Source organism: Dreissena polymorpha, chromosome 11 (assembly GCF_020536995.1).
Source record: "Dreissena polymorpha isolate Duluth1 chromosome 11, UMN_Dpol_1.0, whole genome shotgun sequence".
NCBI lineage: Eukaryota > Metazoa > Mollusca > Bivalvia > Myida > Dreissenidae > Dreissena > Dreissena polymorpha.
Genome location: NC_068365.1, coordinates 53,657,078 through 53,680,483, shown reverse-complemented (window position 1 = coordinate 53,680,483; position 23,406 = coordinate 53,657,078). Strand labels below are relative to the sequence as shown.

The 23,406-nt window shown below is 33.6% G+C and overlaps 1 protein-coding gene across 4 annotated transcripts; it reads left to right on the top strand.

The window, feature by feature from the left end:
- Positions 1-4,059: 4,059 nt before the first annotated feature.
- Positions 4,060-23,097, top strand: LOC127851759 (uncharacterized). Of its 4 annotated transcripts, XR_008035920.1 has the most exons (13): positions 4,060-4,457; positions 4,886-5,048; positions 6,717-6,889; positions 8,943-9,077; positions 12,126-12,254; positions 12,906-13,070; positions 13,240-13,484; positions 14,191-14,457; positions 14,902-14,999; positions 16,828-16,986; positions 19,457-19,574; positions 19,894-20,002; positions 20,848-23,097. XR_008035920.1 is itself a non-coding variant. In XM_052385632.1 (7 exons), exons 3-7 carry the CDS (start codon positions 6,835-6,837, stop codon positions 13,392-13,394), a joined length of 639 nt encoding a protein of 212 aa, XP_052241592.1. In that variant the 5' UTR covers positions 4,060-4,457; positions 4,886-5,048; positions 6,717-6,834; the 3' UTR covers positions 13,395-13,923. The 4 variants fall into 4 exon arrangements, 1 of the variants encoding a protein (XP_052241592.1); XR_008035919.1 differs by having other exon boundaries at positions 14,191-14,999; XR_008035921.1 differs by lacking the exon at positions 8,943-9,077 and having other exon boundaries at positions 14,191-14,999.
- The last annotated feature ends 309 nt before the right edge of the window (positions 23,098-23,406 follow it).

Here is a 23,406-nt window from a genome sequence, read left to right as displayed (position 1 = left end):
AATCGTTTGTTAAGGTTTTCGGGCGAAGTATGCTCAACTGCATTTTGTTAAAATACGCGCAACAGGTTTTGTATAAAAATGATTTTCACATGTCTGTGATAATTATTTGTTACCTACCCGTGAATAAATAGTTGTCATAATAGCTTTATCATCGAATCATACCACGATTTACAAAAAAAAGACATTTACTTGTTGCGTTTTTTTATTTTATTTTTATTGTATTTTTGTTTTCGCTGTTTTATATTACAGCGATTGTGCTTTTGATTGTGATTGACATGTGATTTAATGATGCTTTTCAATATTTTTTCAATGAAAGAATAATAATAAAACGTTAACTGCGTAGTCTTCATTTCTGACAAAAAATGAATGAACACAAAACAAATCGGTTCAAAATGTATGCAAAATCCGTGTAATTGAAAATAACAAAGAGGGCGGGGGGGGGGGGGGGGGGGGGGGGCGCGAATCTTCGTTGTTCGTTAAATGCATGGGGCAAATCTCACGCAAATAGCATAGGAAAATATAAGCATGTGTTTTTTATTAAACTTTACTATAATTTCAAATATCCCAATTATCTCTGTCACAACGCTACTTGCTGATACATAAATTAATCTATTCTCTATTGCCATTGGTAGTTGAAATATTTTACAGTGTTGAACATTTAAAGAGTTGTAAAAATAACTTGTGGCTCAATGACGGTCAAAGCTTTAATTAATTATATTCAAGCAATTGTGATCGGATTTACAAAGGCGATAAGAAACACCTAACATTTACTTGACTGAGGTTAATATTCAGCACTTCCTATTAAATACTTGAATAAATCTATAACACAAATTATGCACATAAATAATTATATATATAAATTTATGTTTTATCTTAATTCAAGCTACTTGATTACAATCCCTTTACAACACAAATTTCTAAATTACATTTCTTTCACGTCGAGTCAAGCTACTTCATTGCAATCCCTTTAAAACAAAGAATTCTAAATTACATTTCATTCACGTCGAGTCAAGCTACCTCATCTCAGTTAAATGTCTAGAATGTCGATTCCAAGTTTATAAGAAAGTAACAAATAGCTCTCTTTTCTTCTCGCACTATCCAACCTTATTCCTAATGTTCTCATAGCAGCAGCATTTGCCTCCGGCATCACACGGAGTCATCCCGGGTTGTCAAACCTGTAAATACATTAATATAGTTTACATAGCATGTGTTTTTATGCCCGCGGATCGAATGATCGGGGTGTATTGTTTTTGGCCTGCCTGTCTGTCATTCTGTCCCAAAACTTAAATCTTGGTCATAAGTTTTGCACTATGGATGATAGCAACTTGATATTTTGCATGCATGTGTATCTCATGGAGCTTCACAGTTTGAGTGGTGAAAGGTCAAAGTCATTCTTCAATGTCAAAGGTCAAATATATGGCTTCAAAGCGGCGCAGTAGGGGGCATTGTGTTTCACAAGCACAGCTCTTGTTAAAAGTATACTTCAAATAAGCTAAATGCACATAATACATGTATTTCCATAATTGCAGTTTGTGCAAGACTTAATAAGCTTTACCGACAAAGAAAATTACCATACGGCGGAAGAGGTGTTAATATGATGTTTATATTCACATTTGCAGTCGACATTATAGTGACCAACGATTTTGTAAACATATTTTTTCGAGGTTGTTATGAAGAGGTGTCTGAAAGTTTTAACAATAAATTGGGTTGGAATATTAATGCATCGGGCATAATATGACATAAACCCGATGTATAAACCTGTTATCCGCGAGTGACGATATACAAATGAAATTTAAATTAATTGAAGTATATAGTTTGACGACATAGACGTTACCAGTTCTACACTACTAGTCGTTCTAGAAGAATATCGACTTGCCTTCGAATTTCGTTGCTTGTCGTGTTAGCAAAATTGTTGATGTACATTTGAAATGGTATTAGATGGTGTTTTATGATATTTTTTTCGGATACAACATTTTTGATAAGGAATTATTCACATCCGCATATATTATTGCACTGTAAAAAGGAAAATTAAACGGATATTTTGGAAGATTAAAAATGTGCTTGCCGTCCATGTGTGCATTGTTACGGACTTTGCATCGAATGATAGACTAAGCTACTCATCTGGTGTCTAATATTTATATAACCGAGACTAGTACTCAACTTTAAGCGTGGGCTTACTTTTGTCAAAATCGAGTTAATAATGAGATTATGGATTTGAATTTTTTTAGCGGAGGCAATGTTTACAATGTTCGTCTTTGCGTGCTAGCCAAAAAGCACGGCCCACGTGGTATGGTCACACTGATTAACAATACGTAGACATGTAGATTTACAAAAATCGAGTTATCTTTCTCCATGATAATTAAGTGAGCTATCGAATGAGACCATTACAAAGGCGTTATATGGGTAGTAATTAACATGATCGTTAACCGTATTAATTTTATCATGAACAATGTTATCGCATTACAAATTACCAATTCTACTATTGAGATCACCAACAACAAAAACTTTAACAAATTTAGAAAATAAGTGATATCATTTTTTAAAATTAAAAAAATCTACATTAAAAGTTTTATATATTGGGTTCTATAGTCCCCATATGTTAGTTGCACATACTTGTATATAAAAGTCATCTTAAGTATTTAAAAATATGTGGCCTAGTTTGAACCAGATACTAGTATCATAATGATTTTTAACAATTACCATTCCATTGCCTAATTCTTATTTAATGTATATAACAATTCCACCACTATTTCTAGGAGATTTGTAGGCTGCAATTGTCTAACAAAATTGAAAGGCAAGTATCCTTTCGATATATAAATCGATATCACGTCCACTATTAGTCCAAGATTCATACAAAAACAAATATAATAGGAACTCAAAATATCTACAAAGGAATGGAATTATTAAATTCATTAACGCCCCACGAAAGATACCGATTTCTTCCCCATCTTGCACCTTGTCTCGCACTGGACGACCATCGATGAAGTGGGTATTGTACGCGATTCATGATCGCTTGCCTTTCGCTCTAGATTCCTTCATCTAAGGAAGCAAACATATTGAATCCGGTACCATTCAAGTGTTTACACTAGCGCCGCACTGTTTTACTGGCCTTGAAAAGGTAAATTTGGCAATGATGGAGCGGATTTTTGCATAAGTGTGTTCCTCAGACGATCGTTGGACCCGTTCGAATCTGATAGTATCAGCAGGTTTCCTTAGCTTAAGAGCATCGTTTAGATGTTTCCTAAATATTTGTTCCATGGTCTCAGATGACTCGTTTTCCGTAAATATTAGATTGTTCATTATACTTTGTGACTTTATATTTGTGAGATCATTACGTAGGCTGGCCCGTTAGCATTCAATGTCCTCCAGCCTACTACACCTGTGCAGCTGCTATGTTAGCGCCCTCTGAGAAGTTCTCGAGTTTGGAAACGCGCTCATCGACCGTGTTTACTCGATCTTCGAGAGCTAGCCAAAGGGATATAATGTCCTTTTCCAAAGTCCATCTTGTGCAGACATTGAAGCTTGTTTTCGACAGAAGTTAGTCGTTCACTTATGCCTTCATGACGTCCTGTAACGTTGGTTTCGCTCCCGCCATGGTGCTGCCGTGTGGTGAATTGCAGGGTTCGGCGCTGAAAAGAAAAACGCTACTATTTTTTAAATCGCAAACGTCATCGCCGTATAGAACCGAGTTTGTAAACCCAAGGATATCACTCACTGAAAAAGAAGTGTCCACAATCTGGGTCTCACAAGACGGGCCTCTTTTTTTTGTAGTGTTGTATAATTCGGGTTTACGCTAGCATTTCCACCACTATTGCGATATTTTCTTTTATTATTTTTATGTCGACCCATCAGAACTGATATCGAAGAATACAAATCCACATATTTTGAATATTCAAAATACCACGAACTAAGTTTAAATTTAAGTTTAAATTTTAGCAAAAATTCCGACACAGACAAAAACACGTCCGTTTCCCGCGCAACCACGTGTTCTGAGTTCAACGTTTAACGATATATAATCAAATGCAATCAACAGGCGTATACCATTCAGTCGATAAGTGATAATTCAGCTGATATAACGCACAGCATTAACCATAAGAATGATTATATAATTTAACTAGAAGCCTCGTGATAATTTGGAATGAAACATGGTAAATTCAAACTATTCTCAACCAGTGAATTGAAGTTTGTTACTACATAAGCTCATATCCATGTTGACATACATATGAGACGGTTTGAAGTAACATGTAATGTGAATGAAGAGCTCAGAACGATGGTTACTAATGGAATGGAAAATAATTCAAAAGTAAATCAAGAATATATCATATACCAACGTATGGAAAAAATAAACGAGCGGCTCATGAAAGAGAAACAAAGACAACAAGTATAAGGACAACTTAGGACTACGCTGAGCGAGCTACAGCAGGATGATTTGTTCGTCATGGAACTACTTGCTAATGGTAAATCATGCAATCAGGTCTGTTACCAATTGTATATCAATTATATATAACAAATTCGAACTTAAAGTTCATTTCTTAATGACGTTTTTAAAGTTTTTGAAAGATAACAGCGAACCCGATTAGGTCTATATGGTATGCATACAGGATAAGCAGTGGAGGTTTTGATTTCCCGAGGACAACGCAATTGTCAGATGATTAAGCCCCTGTTTTTCTTTACACTATAATCTGCTGTGTAAACAAAGTGGACAGTAAATACGATTTCAAAAAGACCTTTATATTTGGCTCAAAGTATACAAAGCGCACGTTGAGCAATTTTTAGCTTACATTGATGGAAATATCCATATCTTTTTTGTTTCATTTGTGGATAATACCATGTTTATTACTATAACATAGATTTGTATATACTGGAAAGGAAACATGAATTGCAGTTAATGAGTCCGCGAAATTACCGTATCATCTACAACAGATGGTCTCCGAAGAAAAGTTTTTACACCTTCAGATTCTACTAATAAACGTAGGGCTTTTTAAAGTGGCCTATCAAGTCTCCGAATCTGGCTGAGATCTCCGAGCAAGCCCACCTTCGCCCACTATGTGAGTGTATTCGAAATAGCTTTAAGGGCGCTGAGAATGTATAATAACTTCCAAATAATACGATTCATAAGTTTACTTTGGGTATAACAGATACGTGTGTTAAAATACAATGTAAGTCAACCTAGATTATGCATAGGTTTCAAATTGTACATGAGCAATGCTAAAAATGAAACATTATTTGATGACGCATTCGGAAAAATAAAAGGGTGTATTCGGAAACATGTCATATTAAATGATAATGTCCAGATCGATCTTGCATGTATTTATCTCTATAATGCTTTTTGCACCTGCTTTTCTGTGTAACATATACGTGTAATCAATGTGTGCCTTCTTTGTAGATACGACATGCTCTTAGGTCATTTTCATAATATATGTCCTATCGTACAAAATCTTGAACGTCGATAAGATATGCTTTCTTGCATGGGTTTATAACGTGACGAGGAATGCATCTAGAACATGTTGTGTTGGCTAACATGTATTAGATGTAAAATAAGGCCATTGTGTAAGATCATGGCGAGTCTTAACGTATTCCATAATTTTCTTAAAAAAGATATACGGGTTTGAGAATAGATGCATTCTGGAATAAGGTTACTTTTGTAAAAAAGCTCTAATCTGCTGGTAAAATAAAAATGGAGACATTTAAAATCCATGCAAAATAACAAACAGTATCGACTTATATTATTTGAATGAAATGATGGATGAATTTGGTCAGGGAGGGAATGATTTTTCCGTGGATAATAGATTTTTCCGTGGCATTGCGTAATCCGGGATGAGTTAATTCGTTGCGGTCGTTTGCTCCCATTGCTTCTAATTAAAGTAAGGCATTTGCCAATTAGGGGCATAAGTGAACTTAGTACTGGTAAACCAGAGTACTAAGATCACTTGTGAAAAGTGTACTTTACCGCAGCTCTATAATAATGAATACGGCGAAACATTATGACAAAAATACTGTTAAACACGGTGAAAAATTATGACTGAAAGTATAATGAATACGGCGAAAAGTTATGACTAAGATTCTGTTAAATACTGCAAAAATAAAAAAAAGACAAAAAGCTATACAGCAAAAAATGGATCGCTTTATATTTGCCTTTATTTGCGTCAATTAACTTTTTTTCCTTATAATAAGCTGTCCATAGTCTCCAAGGCATAACACGTTATGATACCAGATGTGGCTAACGTAGTTATTTTTTCAGCTTATCTCAATTTCCGCTCTAACGTGTTTCTTAATTTTATCTTAATATTCCGCCCGTTTTATTCATTTAAAGCACGGTGTTTACAAATAATCATGCTAAATTTTAAACGAGGTCAAGTAAATGATACCGTAGAATGTAACGGTCAAATTTCATGTATGAGAAACTGTTATTAAAAAGGAAAGAATGAACTTGTCAGTATATATACTGTACTATTGATAGTTAATATATGTATAGATATAATTAGAAACACGCAACATATGTACGATTCGATTTACATGTCAGTAGAATGTCCAATGTAGAATACTATGATATGTGAAAATTTCCTTTATATAGAATCTCCCAAACACATACAACAGATACATGTTCCAAATAATTAACATTTATTGAAGACAGAAACTCGATTGTCTACTTATAACTTAATATATAAATTGTAATTTAAACTGTTAGTTGACGTGTGCTACGACACCACTTTCAGCCGGAGACAGGTCGACCAAACATGTCGACGATGTAACATGCGCGTGTGGGTCAAAGGTTAGACTAAGTTGAAGACATTCATTTACAAAGATTTATAAATCTGCCAGCGAGGGACTTTGATGTTGATAGTTTACCGTTGCGGATTCCCCATGATGATTCGAAGAACAGTAAGAAGTAAGTGTGACCTTATGTGAAGAATGTAGCGTTTTTATAGTTAACGGGGGAATTTATGCGGGTAGTCTCACTCGTATGATATTGATTAAAATTCATATACTGATAGCATGCATGATCTTATTTATGATATGTCTTATTCTGTGCATAAAAGATCATTTACGTCGCAAAATAACTCACCTGCTTAAAAAATCTATATAGTAAATACGATTGAAATAGTAAATACGATTGAAAAATAGCCATATGTAAAATTTATGAATGCCAAATGCTATTATAATTAGCCAATACTGATGATTATCGGGTTTCATTTTTGCGGGTTAGGAGTATTGGTGTTCAATATTTTGTGCGCAACATCGTATCGGGGTCCAAACATTTTTCTTTCCATTTTCATTAGCATGCGAATGAAAAGTTTAGATATGGTCACATTCACAGCAGGTGTATATACATGGTACACAGTCATTAGTAATGGATGTGTTCAATGGTTACCCAACAATACGCAATTATAAGTGTTTAGTCAATTGATGGTACACACTTTTTTGAAACCGTATCATATTCAACATTTGTATCAATGAAAAACTAAGCTCAGTTGACTTTTATTTGTATATGCGCGTTATCATTAACTGCAACTGGAGTTCGGTTATGCATGGCATACAGAGATTAGAATTGTTAATTTGATGACTCAAAAATTATACATGAAGTTGGCTCTTTGAGAAGCGGTTGAATGCATGTGCGTAAAGTATCGTTTCAGATTAGCCTGTGCATTGCTTTTATTTTTAGGAGAATAAGTGAAGAGGAAATGTTATCATTATTTTACGTCACGTCTGGAGCAACTTATTACACGAGTAACGAATACTCATATAAAGCTAAATGTTGAATACATGTGATAAGACATAAAACAATTATCCATTGGTTTTAAGTTTAATGCTTTAACAGTTTCACTACATAATTCATGTGAAATATATGGCGAATACCAGGCTACTGCTTATATTTTTCTATATCATGTGAGTAATGCATTTACATAGAATAAAACGACGGTTCATGGGCGAATTCTGTGGATATTGATTATCAAATATTTTTCAATAAAAAAAGCCAAGGACCAAATAGTCATTTGAAAAAAAAGTATCAATTGATATGATAATAAACGCCTGGACCAGTCGAGTCCCGGCTTTGAACCAAGAGCTCATAATTATAGAAGTGAATTCATATCATACAGGTATAATCAGGTCATTGCCATGATATTTGCATAAATAATTGCATAATAAATAATAAAATAATTATATCAGGTACAATTGTTTCTGGTTGATATCAGCGTTGTAGTATGATCAATTTATTTTCCTACACGTTCGAATGAGAATGACACACTATCATAATAAGTGCTCTGTTCACATGTAGGTTATAATCATTGATAACAGGTTTGACACAAAATAGCGTTCAAACAATACGCGCACGTGGAGGTTGGTACTAAAGCAGACTGTATCCCTGTTGATATACATATGACACGGTTAAAAGAAAAACCAATGTTTAATGCAGAGCCCCGAACGTCGGTTGCAAACGGAGATGAAATTCAAACAGAAGTAAGCGAAGTTATTGACACAGATACACGTGTGAACGAATTGAACAAGAAGTTCAATCAGATTACTTGCTCCTGGTAAATCAAGCAATCAGTTATGTTGACAATTGTAATGGAATCATTTATTACCAATTTCCACTTACTTAATGTAAATTTTTATTTGAGATTTTGAAATAATAGAGCAACCCCTGATATTAAATATGGCATTCATACCGGCTCAGAAGTAGAGGTTTTCATTTTCCGAGGACACTTCGAAACGTCAGATGTTTAAAGTCCTTTTTTCTGTACACCATGCGCTGTTGTGTAAAAGAACTTGAAAATAGATAAGATTTCAAGACTTTGTTAAGCTTTAATTATAAAACATTCACGTTGAGTAAGTTTTACGTTCATAAAAATATATCCAAAACTTTTTTGTTTTATGTGTGCATGATAAAATGTGTAATATTTTATGACCGATTTCTATATTATTGTAAGCATGAATTGCAGATTGTGGGTCTGAGAAGTTGTCGCAATTTCTACCACACATGCAAGTTCTACTGATAAACTTCGGGCCTTTAGACGTGGTAGATCAAATCTCGACGCTGCCTTGGATTTCCGATGAAATCGACCTTCGTCCAGCACGTGAGCGTGTTCGAAATCGCAATAAGGGCACTGTCAATTAAAGTGATAGTATGCGCATCAAACAGTATATGCTATGTTTATAAGTGTCTATCGCAACCGTCGTTTTTTTGGTGTTTTCACTTTATATACACTTAAATTTGTTAATGCAGCATCAACATAATAAAACAATATCACGGAAAGAGAAAAATAATGCTTTTGAATATCAACCGTACTTTCGTTTGAAAACTGATCATGCATGTACGATGTGAATCTAAATTAAGTTTTATTGCAGATTCGTTCATACGACACACGAACACTAACTCCGATCTTAATAAAAAGACAGTTCCGCTCGGCTTAGAGGACTGTACAGTCATGTAAAATATCGAATATAATATATATTTTTTATAAACAAATGGTAGCAAGATGAGTAGCAGATAATTGGTCAGTTACCACATTTTAACTCAATCTTTTGACCTGTTAATTCTTTTCAGCTCCATTCAACATTGAAACATGCGCATAATATCACTTTAATGTATTTTCAGATCAACCAAATAATACGAATTTCTTGGGATATAGTAAATACTTGTATTGAAAATAATATCTTATGAGCGACAACACTTCCGTAAAGGAGGCTGTGTGAAAAATACCGCCGGTAATCATTCAAGTTCATTACATTAACATATAAATACCAATGTGAAAACTAACAAAAAGAAAATTTAATCAAGGCTAGATAATGTTGAAATATTGTACAAGTTCAAATGTGCATCTTAAAATAATAGAAACAGAAAATTATAAAATGTTTTACATGGATAAAATTACGTGTATATTTGGAAACAAGTCAGATTAAATGATAATTTTAAGGTCGAGCTGGCATGTATTTATAACAAGACTATGAACACCGTTTGTACTTGCTTACATGGGAAACATAGTTATGTTATCTATGTGTGCTTGCATTACACATACGACGTATAACAAAAACAAACATGGTTGGTGCCAGGATGGAGAAAAATGTATCCGGGAGGTTTGTAAAATGAAAATAGGGCTCGCTATAGCCAGCCCTATTTGCGTTTTCCTGCCAAACCGGATATACTGTCTTTATGATTTTTAGAAATTGCAATGGCGTCATTCTTACATATTTGCCTGTACATTCAGCTACAATGGAGGCAAATTGTATTTTATACTGAATGAAAACAAATTCAACAAAATGAGACTTTTGATGAGATCAACGATGTCTTAACCAAACGATAAAGGGAAAATAATGTTCATATCGGATATTTCATTAGTAACCGGCAATTCTAGGAAGGCACCCTAACAATCCTGATTTGTAAATATCTTTACTTTCAATCTGTTCAGTAATTGTTTTGATGGAAAAAAACATTTATATATAAATAGTTAAATAAATATTCATAAATACTAATAACTACAACATTTCTGTGTAAAAATTAATATTATAAAATTTTTTGGCATTTACAAAACATGTGTAGTAAATTTTGATAATATTCTTACCACAATTATGCAATCAAAATCTAAAATGTGCGCGCTTTGAACCAAACAATTGTTATCAATGTAATAGAATGTTTTCTTAATAAAGTTCAATAACTCATGTTCTTTTCAGAAATATGCCAAAATCCCCAAAATATGGCCTTTGATGAATCTATAGCAATCAGTTTAGTTGTTTATAAACCAGAATAGGAGTATGTTGGAATGTGAATGTAATTCATATAAATGTGTCTGGTGTTGCTGTGTATTAGGATGGTATACTCGAGTAATTTTAAATTACAGTTAAACGTATTGCGAAGTTGAGCGATTCCCCATGTATTTAGACAGATATGTAAGGATCGTGAAATACTTTTTGAAATTATATACAGTAAAACAGGGTAGTTGTATTCTAAAACACATTTTACTATCACAGAGATTAGAAATTGAACGCAAAAAATAACACAAACAATTGGTCATCGAAAGTACAGGACATACTCAACCAAACCGGTTTTAACGATGTATGGCAATTTCACGAATCTGTGAACCCTAATCAACTAATCTCGTTACTTAAAAACAGATTACGAGACCAGTATATCTATAACTGGAATATAAGTGTCATATCATCTAGTACAATGATTTTATATAAGGAATTAAAAACAATTTTCGAAAACTTTGCGTATTTTAGTATTGTTGAAAATAAACAACATAGGGACATAATTGCTAAATAACGTTTGTCGTCTCACAAATTATTAATTGAAACGGGTAGACACGAGCTAGAGATCAACGCAAATGTGTTTTATGCAACCTAAATGCTATCGAGGATGCATATCTTGGAATTGTATGTTAAGGATATTAGCGTTGATTTGTGGTTCAGATTTAAGGAGACAACTTTCCAATGAGGATGTTTGGTCTTGCTTTTACATGTTTTAGTCTTGATGTATGATAATAGTTTTTTTCGAGTGTGCTGGATTAACTTCGAACATTGGGATGCCAAGGATGAGGTTTTAAATGTATTGCCAATAAAATCAGCATATGTTCACAATAGTAGTGTTACTGGTTCATCATGTGATTAACAGTATGATTTTGATTGTACTTCGCTTAATAAAATATATCTGCATGATATTATTGTAATATACAGTAAGTCGGACAAACTTAACAGATTTCCTGCAGAATGTATGACCATGGATTTGGAAGCAGGGTCGCATGATAAATCCTAATGCATATTTTGCTGCAAACATTTTGGATCTACCGATAATTTTGTCCTTATAAAAGGGAGACATGATAATTTTTCATATCTCATGTCTCAAAAAACCTGCTTTTACGTGTTCCTTTTTCCATAATTTGTCGTGTCTTACACATTTGTTACAGCACGTTGTTTCCGAATGATCATTTTAAATTGTAATGATGTCCAGTAGATATAATTATCACAAGTGATCAATTAGAAACACGCAGCATAGATTCGATAAGCTTTGCACGCCATAACTGTATCTTCTCTTAGGCGTTTTAATACGTATGTGGACAAATAATGTATACCCTCAATTGTCAACTTTGAACAGAATATATACAACTGTTGAACTGTTGAACTTTCAGCCAGTGACAATTCTACCAATATAAAGGCGCTTGTCCTGGTTATAAATCAAGCCATCAAGGTCGGAAAGGATGTGGACAGAATTTGGGAGTGGCTGCCGAAATACACCGTAGTTGAGGAGAACACATGGGGTTTGAATTAATTTAATTTAAATATTGTACGCATGTTACACATCTTTGACCAAGATATGTACATATAACATGTTTACCAATGCGCTACATAGGCACGTGTTTTCCGGTAAGCTTGATGCTCAATAATGACGTAAAGGATTTCATCCAAACTTATTGCATGTATTCCCAATATTGAAATGATCCCATAGAAAGAGTTCGAAATGTGTCACACACAAGGACCATTTTAAGCTAAGAAATGTACATTTTCATTATAAAGCAGTTTTTGTTTTCACTGGATGAAAAATAATTTCAGTGGATGACGTGAGTTGTGTCAAGATCAAAAGTCCAGTCTATATATAATTGGTTTCGCTTTAATCAATGTTCATTTGTATCTAGGGATATTACTCATGAGAACAATAATAAATTACTTGATGGAAACACACTACAAACAATGCAAACAGTTTGGTTAAGAAAAAAGGCTATTAACAAGAAGGTATCTGACAGCACTTGTTTATAAGGGCTATCATTCTATACAATAAAGTAGCAAGTTACGCCCTATACATTGCGCTTAATACTGGTTTGTTTTAACAGGCATATACATGTAGTACGTAAAATATGTTGCATACAGGTTTGTGTCATTTCGCTCAAAATCTAGACAACGATTCGTTACAGATTGTCCGTTTTGCATAGAGAAAGTCAGACAACTGAGAGCATGTGACAAACTTTTAGAGCACGTGGAAGCCCAAAATGTCGAAAAGAAGAGTCATGTTGGAGGCGTGGCTGTGGAACAAAGCCAAACCCAAGCTGTCGATTTCGACATCAAGATATACCCGTCAAGTGAGGTTTAATGAAAAATACTCTCGTAAATTCAACCATGACATTAACGGGCAAACTGTATTTGTTATAGAATTCATTGAACAATTTGTTTTAAATATCAATGTACTTAAGATGTTCGAAACAGGTGTTTAGGTTGCAGATGTTCATCACCGTTCTGTCTCTATTTAAGATTCCCCCAAATGTCTCAAATTTGACATTGCATTGACGATCAAGCACCTTGCCGTGTGTGACATTATGAATGTAAACACCGCCAGTCGCACGCAGCTGAAAGCGATGAAAATCACTGAACACAGACAACTATTGGGGGACCGGAAATGCAATTAATATTATGACTTATGAGAAAGGCCACCGGCGTAGCTCCAGAACAGCTCGTATATTGCTGCGCTTTCAAAAAAACAGTTCCACACCTTAACCGTAAAATTGTTTATTTTGTATAGCATTTTGTTTTACAAATTTGTTCTTTCCAGAAATGGTTTATAATGGTGTTCTTTCTATAAGAGTACATTTGGTTTATTTATATGTACTCGACACTATATTCAATCAGGGTTAAACATATGTGATCATATTTGTCGTATTTGTCTTACCCTGGGTATTTTTAAAGTTGCAGTTTTTCTCATGTAGGAGGGCGTCGACTAGAACACCGTGCATATTGCTAATTGCAAATTGTCATTTGCAAATAATTCATTTGGCAAATATTTTTTAACAATAATCAACATGAAGCTTTATTCTCATATTGTTTGGTAGGTTCCATAGCATCGAGCAATCGCAAAATACCATTTAATTAACACCATTGTCGAATGGAATCTCCTAGTATGGCATGTCAAACGTTGCTAAATCTGATATTTTCCATGTGTGCGTGATATAGTTGTATATGCTTATATATATATATATATATATATATATATATATATATATATATATATATATATATATATATATATATATATATATATATATATATATATATATATATATATATATATATATATATATACCAACGATGCACTTTCATGTGGAGTTTATGTCCGTTCTTTTAATCACCATTTTATAAAATCAAGCAAAAACACGCTAAACCTTTAGATATATGTGTCATGTAAGTATTGTTTTCCACGGCATTTAGCACTCGGAACAATGCATTATCGATTATTCCTCGACGAAAGCCTTCTGCAAAGTTCCCGAGGCACCCAAAGATCTTAAACACAAGTTAGAGAACCGGCGTCGACTGCGCGCTACAGCATGTGATGGCTGCCAGGAAGTGGAGATAGTTGTGAAACTGGACGGTGTTGAGAGAAGTTTTAAATTGAAATATTATCATGATCCTTCATTGTCGAAATTCAACAACGGAATGCAGCTGTTTAATGAGGACCAGCATTTTCTGACGGTAGAGGTACGTCTCGGTACAAATACGGTCAAGGCAAAACTAAGATTTCAATGTCGAATAAGCGCTGTAAACAGCCCTTACACAGATTGATAGATAGAATGTTTATAGAATACAATGTCAACACGTATCAAATCTGCCTTCAAACTACAAACAAATTTACTAAACCATGCTGATAAATGTTTTTCTGAAGCTACTTCATGTTACGGTGACATCGCCATTTAGTCAAAAGGAAATGCGCGAGATTCTTCATTCAAAGACTCTTGAAACTAATACATAACAAGATAACAAATATTCGTCACGGTCGCGTTTTTATGACACAAATATTATTCTTTAACATACATTTTACTTTTTTTATGTAATTTGATTAGTCTCAACACATGTTTTGAGTAGCTTTTACCTTATGCTTTTGTACCGTGTCTAATTGTTGCACATTTTTTCCATACATAACAGACCTTGTGGCGCTGATACTCGTTTTCTAACGCAGATGCAATTGGGGAGGGGGATAAACTATTCCGATTATAGCTAAAACATACTACGTTTATATCATAGTAAGTGTACTAAAGGTAATTAACCGTGATATGGGCAATAAACAAAAACAAACAATAACTAAATTCATGAATGATTTTTTTTCAATATATATTTATTTTATGATAGAGCGTGTAGTATGTGAATTGAGTGTCTTTGAGAATGATATTTATCTAAGTAGAGACCACTTTGCATCGTCATAGACGCTGTTTGCTTTTACTTCGAAGTAATTAAGACAGTAATAAAGGTGAACACTTAAAAGCCTATAACCACTCAAAATCAACGAATATTATGAACAATATACCGAAAAATAGATTTACCACATAAAAAAGCAATGTTCTTATAGCAATAGCCAACATTTCAGCGCTAGATGTGGTCTGGTAACATATATTTAACAAGATAAAACATGCTCTTTTTTTTGTGGGACAATATATTCAACACAAGTTCATGTACCATGTTAGTGTTCGTGTGTCGTATTCATAGATATAGTTGCAGGGCATTAACATGGAATATAATAGGCTACAAAAAATAAAAACGAGCATTTTGTATCTCTTAAATCTGTGGTACCATACCGCATCTAGCGTTGAAATTTTGGCAATTGCTATAGATCATGTCAGGAACTTCTATTCAGAAATCTTTGTTCAATTATACTTCATATAAGACGCACTCGTGATTTAATTCCTACGCATCAAAACTCACGACAATTGTTTATTTGAAAAAAAAAGAAGATTTTTTGTTCAAATCTAACATGATCTGATAAGTAATAATCTGCATTTTATCGGCAATTAATGCGAATTTTTATTTATCTTTTCACCGCCTATCCTTCTACAACGTACATAAACACGCACGAATAATGGACGTCACCGAGTGTTAAAATATGGCGTCATGTTCATTTATAACATGCAAATTTGTTAAATTGATATGCCCCGCCCAAAATAAATTTTGTGACTGACTGACGGACGGACTGACTGACTGGCGAACAACGCCATTTCTATATGCCCCCTCGCTCGCCAAAGGCGGGGGGTAAACAATGGAGCGAATGATGCCAGATAAACTGATAAATATAAAAGAATTAATACTATTGAAATCGAATTTAAAATGAATTAACAGGTTAATCAACTAAACTTAAATAAACATGTCAGAAACATTTATGTTTAATATAACCGTTTTTATAAATTGTATAGTACACATTTATATTTTTGTTTAATCATTTTGGGCAGCAACGTTTTTTGTACCGTATTTAATATAGCGCGTTAAATAATGTTCATGTTACTTTACAATTTACCGAAAATCGTTATTACGAGTTCTAAACATTTGGCATTGTTTATAATTATTGAGAAATACATAAAACTCGAACTTTTGTGCGTTTAGAATTTTTTACAATTATTTCTAACCGAATTGGACCGTTCATTGACGGTGATCTTAGCTTTGTATCATTGTTGACTTTTAATGTTGTGTTGCATGTTTTGTCCTGTATTGTATAGGCAATACGCCAGTTGCATTTAATGAAACACAGGCGATAGTTGACATTTTGTGTGTCATTATTGCGTTATTACCCGCAATGTTTTATGAAAACAAATGCAACGGGTTACTCAGATGTGAAATACACACACTTTAACCTCAAATATCGTCTTACTGTGATCGAATGGTTGGCAAGAGGCGCTTATCATATTTTACTGCTTTTGTATAGGGCAATTACGTAATTACAATACATAAGTAATAGTTTTAAAACAGCAAGCTATGAAATATGATCAACTGACAATGACATTAAACGGTTGATTTCCCTACACATGCAATCGAGCTGAAATAAATATGTTTTAAACGTATATATTATGTGTTTAAATTATTAAGGGAGACAACCTGACACTTCTGGCACCTTCAGATGTACAAATCACTATCGGAATAGAAGAATGCCGCGTTGTGGAAATATCAAATGCATTTATGAGATGCGCAGCACCAAGAAAACAACCAAAACCAGGAGTATCCGGTGCAGAGGTTCCTGAAGTTAACGTAAGAATACGTTCACACGTTTGTTGCTCAAATATCATGACACGTACATATGTTAATAAATAAATTATGTTAAAATTACTGAAGAAAATGAATGTAACCGATTTTTTAACATATATTTATATTAATATTTCAAATAAAAACACAGTTTCTTTACAAAAAGGAAACATATTTAATATGCACAATTGATATATTTGATTATTCTTTAATATTTTCTAGCAATAACTAGCAATACACGTTTGCATACATTGCAATTTATAAGGGTTTACCATGTAGTTTGTATCATCGAGCCCTATTTCTGTCGGCTCCAAAATAGCTGTTTCAATGACGCCCAGTGTATGTACGTACTTGCAACCGTCCACCCGAACGTGTTCGGGCTGTACCTTCATAAATAATCATGTGGAGATCGTATGTTATGTGTTTCACACATCAACGGTGATGACCACACTTAAAGTTCTTATAGTAAAATATTATCATATAACATCAGTCCGGATTTGAACCTAGTATTTTGTCCTTTATTTTTAAATAACGTTCAAAGCATATACCTTATGTTCCTTATTTATACAGAGTATGTGTGCAGTAAATCCCGTGTCCCTAGTTTAAAAGTCAGGGTCATCTTTAAAGGTTTCTAATGTGGGTTCTAATATGGGCATTGTCCCGCTCGTCCTTTCTGGAACTTCATTAATGCTGTATTAAAATTTTAATAATCTACCATACATATTCACCATGCAGTGACAGAGATCAATGTATGATATTACTCGCCCATTCTGAAACTTCATACAGAATCCGGTAATTGCAAAATAACTTATCAAAATGTCACCATGTATAGGTGTCGTGTGACAGACCTATTTTTCTGGCACAAACGTCACGGTTACACCTACAGGTCGAATTTCAAATAATGCATTATATTACTTGCCAAGACTGAACTTCCGGTAATTGCAAAAAAACTTATTTATTACAAATGTTGGGTGGGACTAGCGTTTCTCGTGGAAGATATTGGTCTCTAAATAAAAGTTCACAACAACACTTATAGGTCAGTGCTGCAATCTGGACATTAAAAGGCCTCTGGACGCTAAGCCTTCATAATTCATCACACAAATTTGAATTAACGTTTAACAAATATTGAACCTGTTTAGAGTATTACGCACGATGCATGTGTGTCCCGAGCTCAAAGGTAAAGATCACACTTATTTTTTGATAATTGCAGTAACACAATCTGGATAAGAGACTCGACATTGTACCGACCCTTTGACACAGCCTCTTATTATGTTCATTGAACAACTGTCGACATGAATTGGCATTATGACAAAAAAATATTCACAATGTGTTAAGAACCCGTCTTGTAAAAACACCCATACATTATCAATGCTTTTGACAGACCTAAAGAACAGTGAGATTTCAAATCACAAATCCTTTCGGCAGTCACAATATAAACCAGAATAATAATGGCCTTTCACAAGACCAAAAGCATGCGGCGAAAGCTTAAATTAATACTGCAGAAAGAGTAATGGTTCTTGTACCCTCTTGATGTCGAATGTCAATATATCGAGATTTCTCTTAATCCTTTCAATACTTATATATTCATTCTTACAAATGAAAATTAAACGAAGAGCCGCAGTAGTGTAATTACGAAGGAGAATGTTGTAATGCTTGTACTCTTGAAACTACATTATATGAAGGCTAATATGAAAACCTTCAATACTTCAAGAAGTCTGCATTACATAAGAAACTGAGTTATCTAATTAAAATATCTAATTCAAATAACTCCAAAATACTTATGAGGAAATCGATATTTATGTACTCTATACTTTTCTCTCAACGTCTTTTTAAATGAAGAGTGTTTTGTTTAAATACCCTCGGTACTAAGTGAGTTATGCTTTAAAAGAGAAAGTTTCTTAAGGGCAGTAACTCTATAAATCCTTAAGAGAAAATAATGGTTCTTTCCGTGAAGCCCTTGTTACACTTTCCGAGTACTGGGATGGACTTACGGAAAAAAGGCGAAAAGATGACGATGCGATCATTATGTGCCTACCCTTTGTGCCCATACAAACAGTTCGATTTTATGAGTTACATATTGCTCATTTTCAGAGAAGTTGTTCTGACTGAACACTTTGCAAAATATCAAGTGTATTTATAGTCTCTGAGAAAATAAATTCCTACATGTGAATTCGGAGACAAAGCGCCATACATAGTGTTGTCGCCTTGATCAGATTTGCATGACACAGTCTTTATAGATTTATATTGTAAGCTCGAGACATAAGTCAATAACATTTGTTATCTGAATCATAATGCGAAAGTATTCCTCGTTTAGATTACCAATGTATTGTTTGCCATTAATATATATAAGCTCATGATGCTTAACGTACATACTTCTTACTGGCGCAACTGGAGTTTCGACCCGGTAATGAATTGGATTTGGCGCTCTCAAATTAGTAGACTTTACTTCACACGTTATTGTATATGTATGTTCAAGGTCACCATTGGAAACATCATGGAAACATTGGGCTATCTGAAGTATTAGGTCGCTGTCAAACAAGTCGCACTTATAGTAGGTGCATCCGTGGGAGCTGCTGTACGAGAAATTGTCATAGGTCAGTGGGTTGCATATTGTAGTGAACAACATAAACACTATGTATCAATATAAAAATTAAACGATAATAAAATTAAAATATAAGGTTATTAGCGAATATTTATGAGTTTAGAAGTACACCTTTTAAAATGGTGAAAATTATAATTAAAGTCAATGAAATATCTCCATCTTTAGATATAATCATACGTATTTACGAATACCCATAATAAAACTTGAGACTTAGAACAGAGCCATAATTTAAAATGGGTGTTCATTAGTTATACATACAGTTTGTAATTTAACTATACTATTGATAACGTAATAACTGAATGCCTTTCTAGTGATCGTCGCTGTTTGCGTCGCAACTCGAAAAAAGAGAGCTAAACACTAAAACAAAAAGAATGCTTGCCAACAAGATGAAGAAGGAACTAAAGGATTTGGAATTAGAAGGTATGAGGTCATACAAGATCTGCTAGGTAGATATGAGAAGGATATGTGGCCTCGGGCCCCGTTCACGTAATGCGTCCTTTTGAATATAAACAGCTTACGCAGCCAAATTCGCGCAAATATTGTTATTAAGTTGTTCTTAATGTGTTGAACTTATGTTCGTGTTTAAACTTTAAATGGTGATGGTTGTATCAATGTCTAAGTAATGAATTAAATAGGTGTCAAAAATGTTACTGAACCGTTGCAACGTCAACGTTATGCGAACGCAACGTTAATGATAACAAAAATTGCGAAGATGGCCACATTTCGAGTTTAATGATTAAAAGATTTAAAAAGACATGATGATGATATTTTGAAATAAAAGTGTCGGAGGTATTGGATGTTTCTGTGCAACATGTAGAATCATGTGGCATTTAAGGTGATATGTGTACGTGCAACGACGACAAAATATCCGGTATCGTTGTCGTGTTAGTGAGAAAGAGCCTATCGGTTACACAAACTAGCGCATGTAACAAGATACATAATAGTCCCATATACATGTGCCTTCTATCGGTACATTCGCAAGTTTTTTTTATCACTTTTGTTGCATAATAATGATGTTTTACGTTACAATAATTGGTCTATTCTGAGAGAAATAATATTTTCCGATAATTTATTTATTTGTTCATTCTTTATAAGTATATTAAAAAAAAATAAAACGAACTGAAAACATGACCATTGTTTCCATCAATGTGTTACCATGAATTGCATAAATTTAAGCGACACGGTTTACTGTTTGCATTACTTTAACATATTCACATCAATTTAACCAAACCTACTTTTATTCCCTGCATTAGTATCTTTTACAGACAAAATACGGGCACAGCTAGAGGAAGATCAACCAAGAATGAAAATCGAACATGAGAACGATTCTTTGAAGTAGATCCTCAAACCATTAATGTTCATGCACGTGTACGTTTTATGCATTCTTCTAATGTCCGCAGTTTAGCATGATATAATTGATGTGATTGATGTAATTTTGTTTGTGAATGCCAAAGATGGTGTGTTATTGTATGTGTTGTATATTATTCCAGGTGAAAACTTTATTTGATGTTATTATATTTCCCTGTATTATTTGATGATGCTTTGTTATATTTGCCAAAATCCTTTAAAATTCACGCGATGCTAGAATAGTGCGTATTATTGACACCCTTTTCCAAACCATATATTACAAGGTTTCTTTTAACTTTAAACGTTTTAATGCATATAATCATGTAACTTATTTCAGCGTTCGATATAATATTCTTGTTGTTGACATTCGAATAATTTTGACATTCGAAGTGAAAAAAATCGATTGTTCTTACTAAAGAATATTAAGCAAAATGTAAAACGATGCGTTATTGTAAATAGATATATTTGACGTGTATGAAATTGTATTATTCAATATAATTTATATCAATTGCAAGTGAACACTTATTCATGTGATATACCATTTTTGCAATCTATACAATACACATGTATTTTGAATGAAATATTATCTGAAACCAACGGAAATCTTGTTTAAGCGAAACAAATACGTACATATGTAACGTGACTTCATTTTAGAGACACAATGTCGTGTTTCTTATGCGGGCATAATATCTGTGAAATATATATGTCGGCACAGACATTATTTGAACCGTTTTAATTCAAAGGGTACATTGTTATACTAAACAACACATTATAACATTGCTACAATGTTATAAAGTTACATGCTGTTTACACATGAAATCTTCTCAAATTTGTGTCTATACAAGCCTTATTGGAACATAATTTGTATACACCGTGGTAGGACAAGTACTGAATGTTTGATTCCGAAATGCGAACAAGGCCTTCCGTTCTTGTAGCACATGGAGTAAATAACACGACGATTCCATAAAACATAAAAACGCTTGTTCAAATAGACTCACACACAGACGTCGTACTACATAATAACAACAGATGAGCACATAATGTCTAATTTCCAGTGCATAAATCTCATTATACGTGTAACAACATCTTATTTATACAGAACCTTTTCGGAATAATAATATAGTCATACTTTCAGAGAAATGTCATATTTTAATAAAAAAAATATACATGGGGGCCCATATAACGAAATGTCATTTTTTCCCATTACGTCGCCGAAAATAAGGGTAATAGAGACTTGGTTGACTAAACTTGTTTATTGTTTAATTTTAAATTTATCCCCACTTTAATAGGTAAGTAAATACTACTGCATGTGATGTAGCGATATTAAAATGGCTACTATATACATGTTTTGTGAATATCTTGTTGTGGGGAACCAATTGGGATCGTGTTTGAGCAAAAAAAAATACGTAAAATTAACGTGAATTCATTTTAAGAGATACATAATCTCGTGTTACTTATGCGACCATAGTATGTGTGAAAAATATATAAGAGACACATTGTCCTGAACATATTCATTGCACGACGACGAAGAAAAGAAGAGTTCTAAAATAGCGTATTTTTTTAACTTTTTTATTATTTTAGAACTTTTCTTCGTCGTCGTGGTTGACAGTCCTTTTAACATGTTGTGTGCAATGCACATAATCACAAATAGTATACATTAAACAGCTTATTTTACGCATACCACAATGTCAATGTCGAACACTTTATTTGATGATATTGTACTCTGTATTCTTTGATGATGTATTTTTATATTTGCCAAAATCCTATAAAATTCATGCGATGCTAGAATAGTGCGTATTATTGACACCCTTTCCCAAACCATATATTGCAATGTTTATTTTAACTTTAAACATTTTCATGCGTATAACCATGTTATTTATTTCAGTATTCGATAGTATGTTCTTGCTACTGACATTCGAATAATGTTGACAATAGACATTTAGATTTCAGAAATGAATGATGTTGACGAAGGAGGAAAGCAAACTTTGAAAATCAAAATCCTTTGATAAGAAAAGTATCATAAAGTATGACGGACATATACCGGTAACCATAATAGTATTTTCTCTATGAATTCAAACCTTTTCTAAAGTTTCAATGTAAATTTCTTATAAAATGTTCATTATCTAGTACACATTTTTACTTTCACCGTCATCAACACAGATATTTACCATCGCAATCGTCTACAACTCCGACATTAGATTGGACTTAGATTTGTTTCTTTAATAATCGCTTTCCGGAGTTTTTTACGCAACGCTTTCAGTCATTGGGCTGATTTTTGGTATGTGAGTCTTAATAAATTACCTACAAATGAAGTGTGATATCCGTTCCTGTCTATTATTTTTGACCATTTTATGTGCCTTGGACTTAAATTTTTTCGTTATCATTACCGTTTTCCAGAGGTTTTTACGCAACTCTTTCAGATATTGACCTGATTTTTTATGCCCCCGGTAGGTTGGCAAATAGCAGTTCGACTGTCC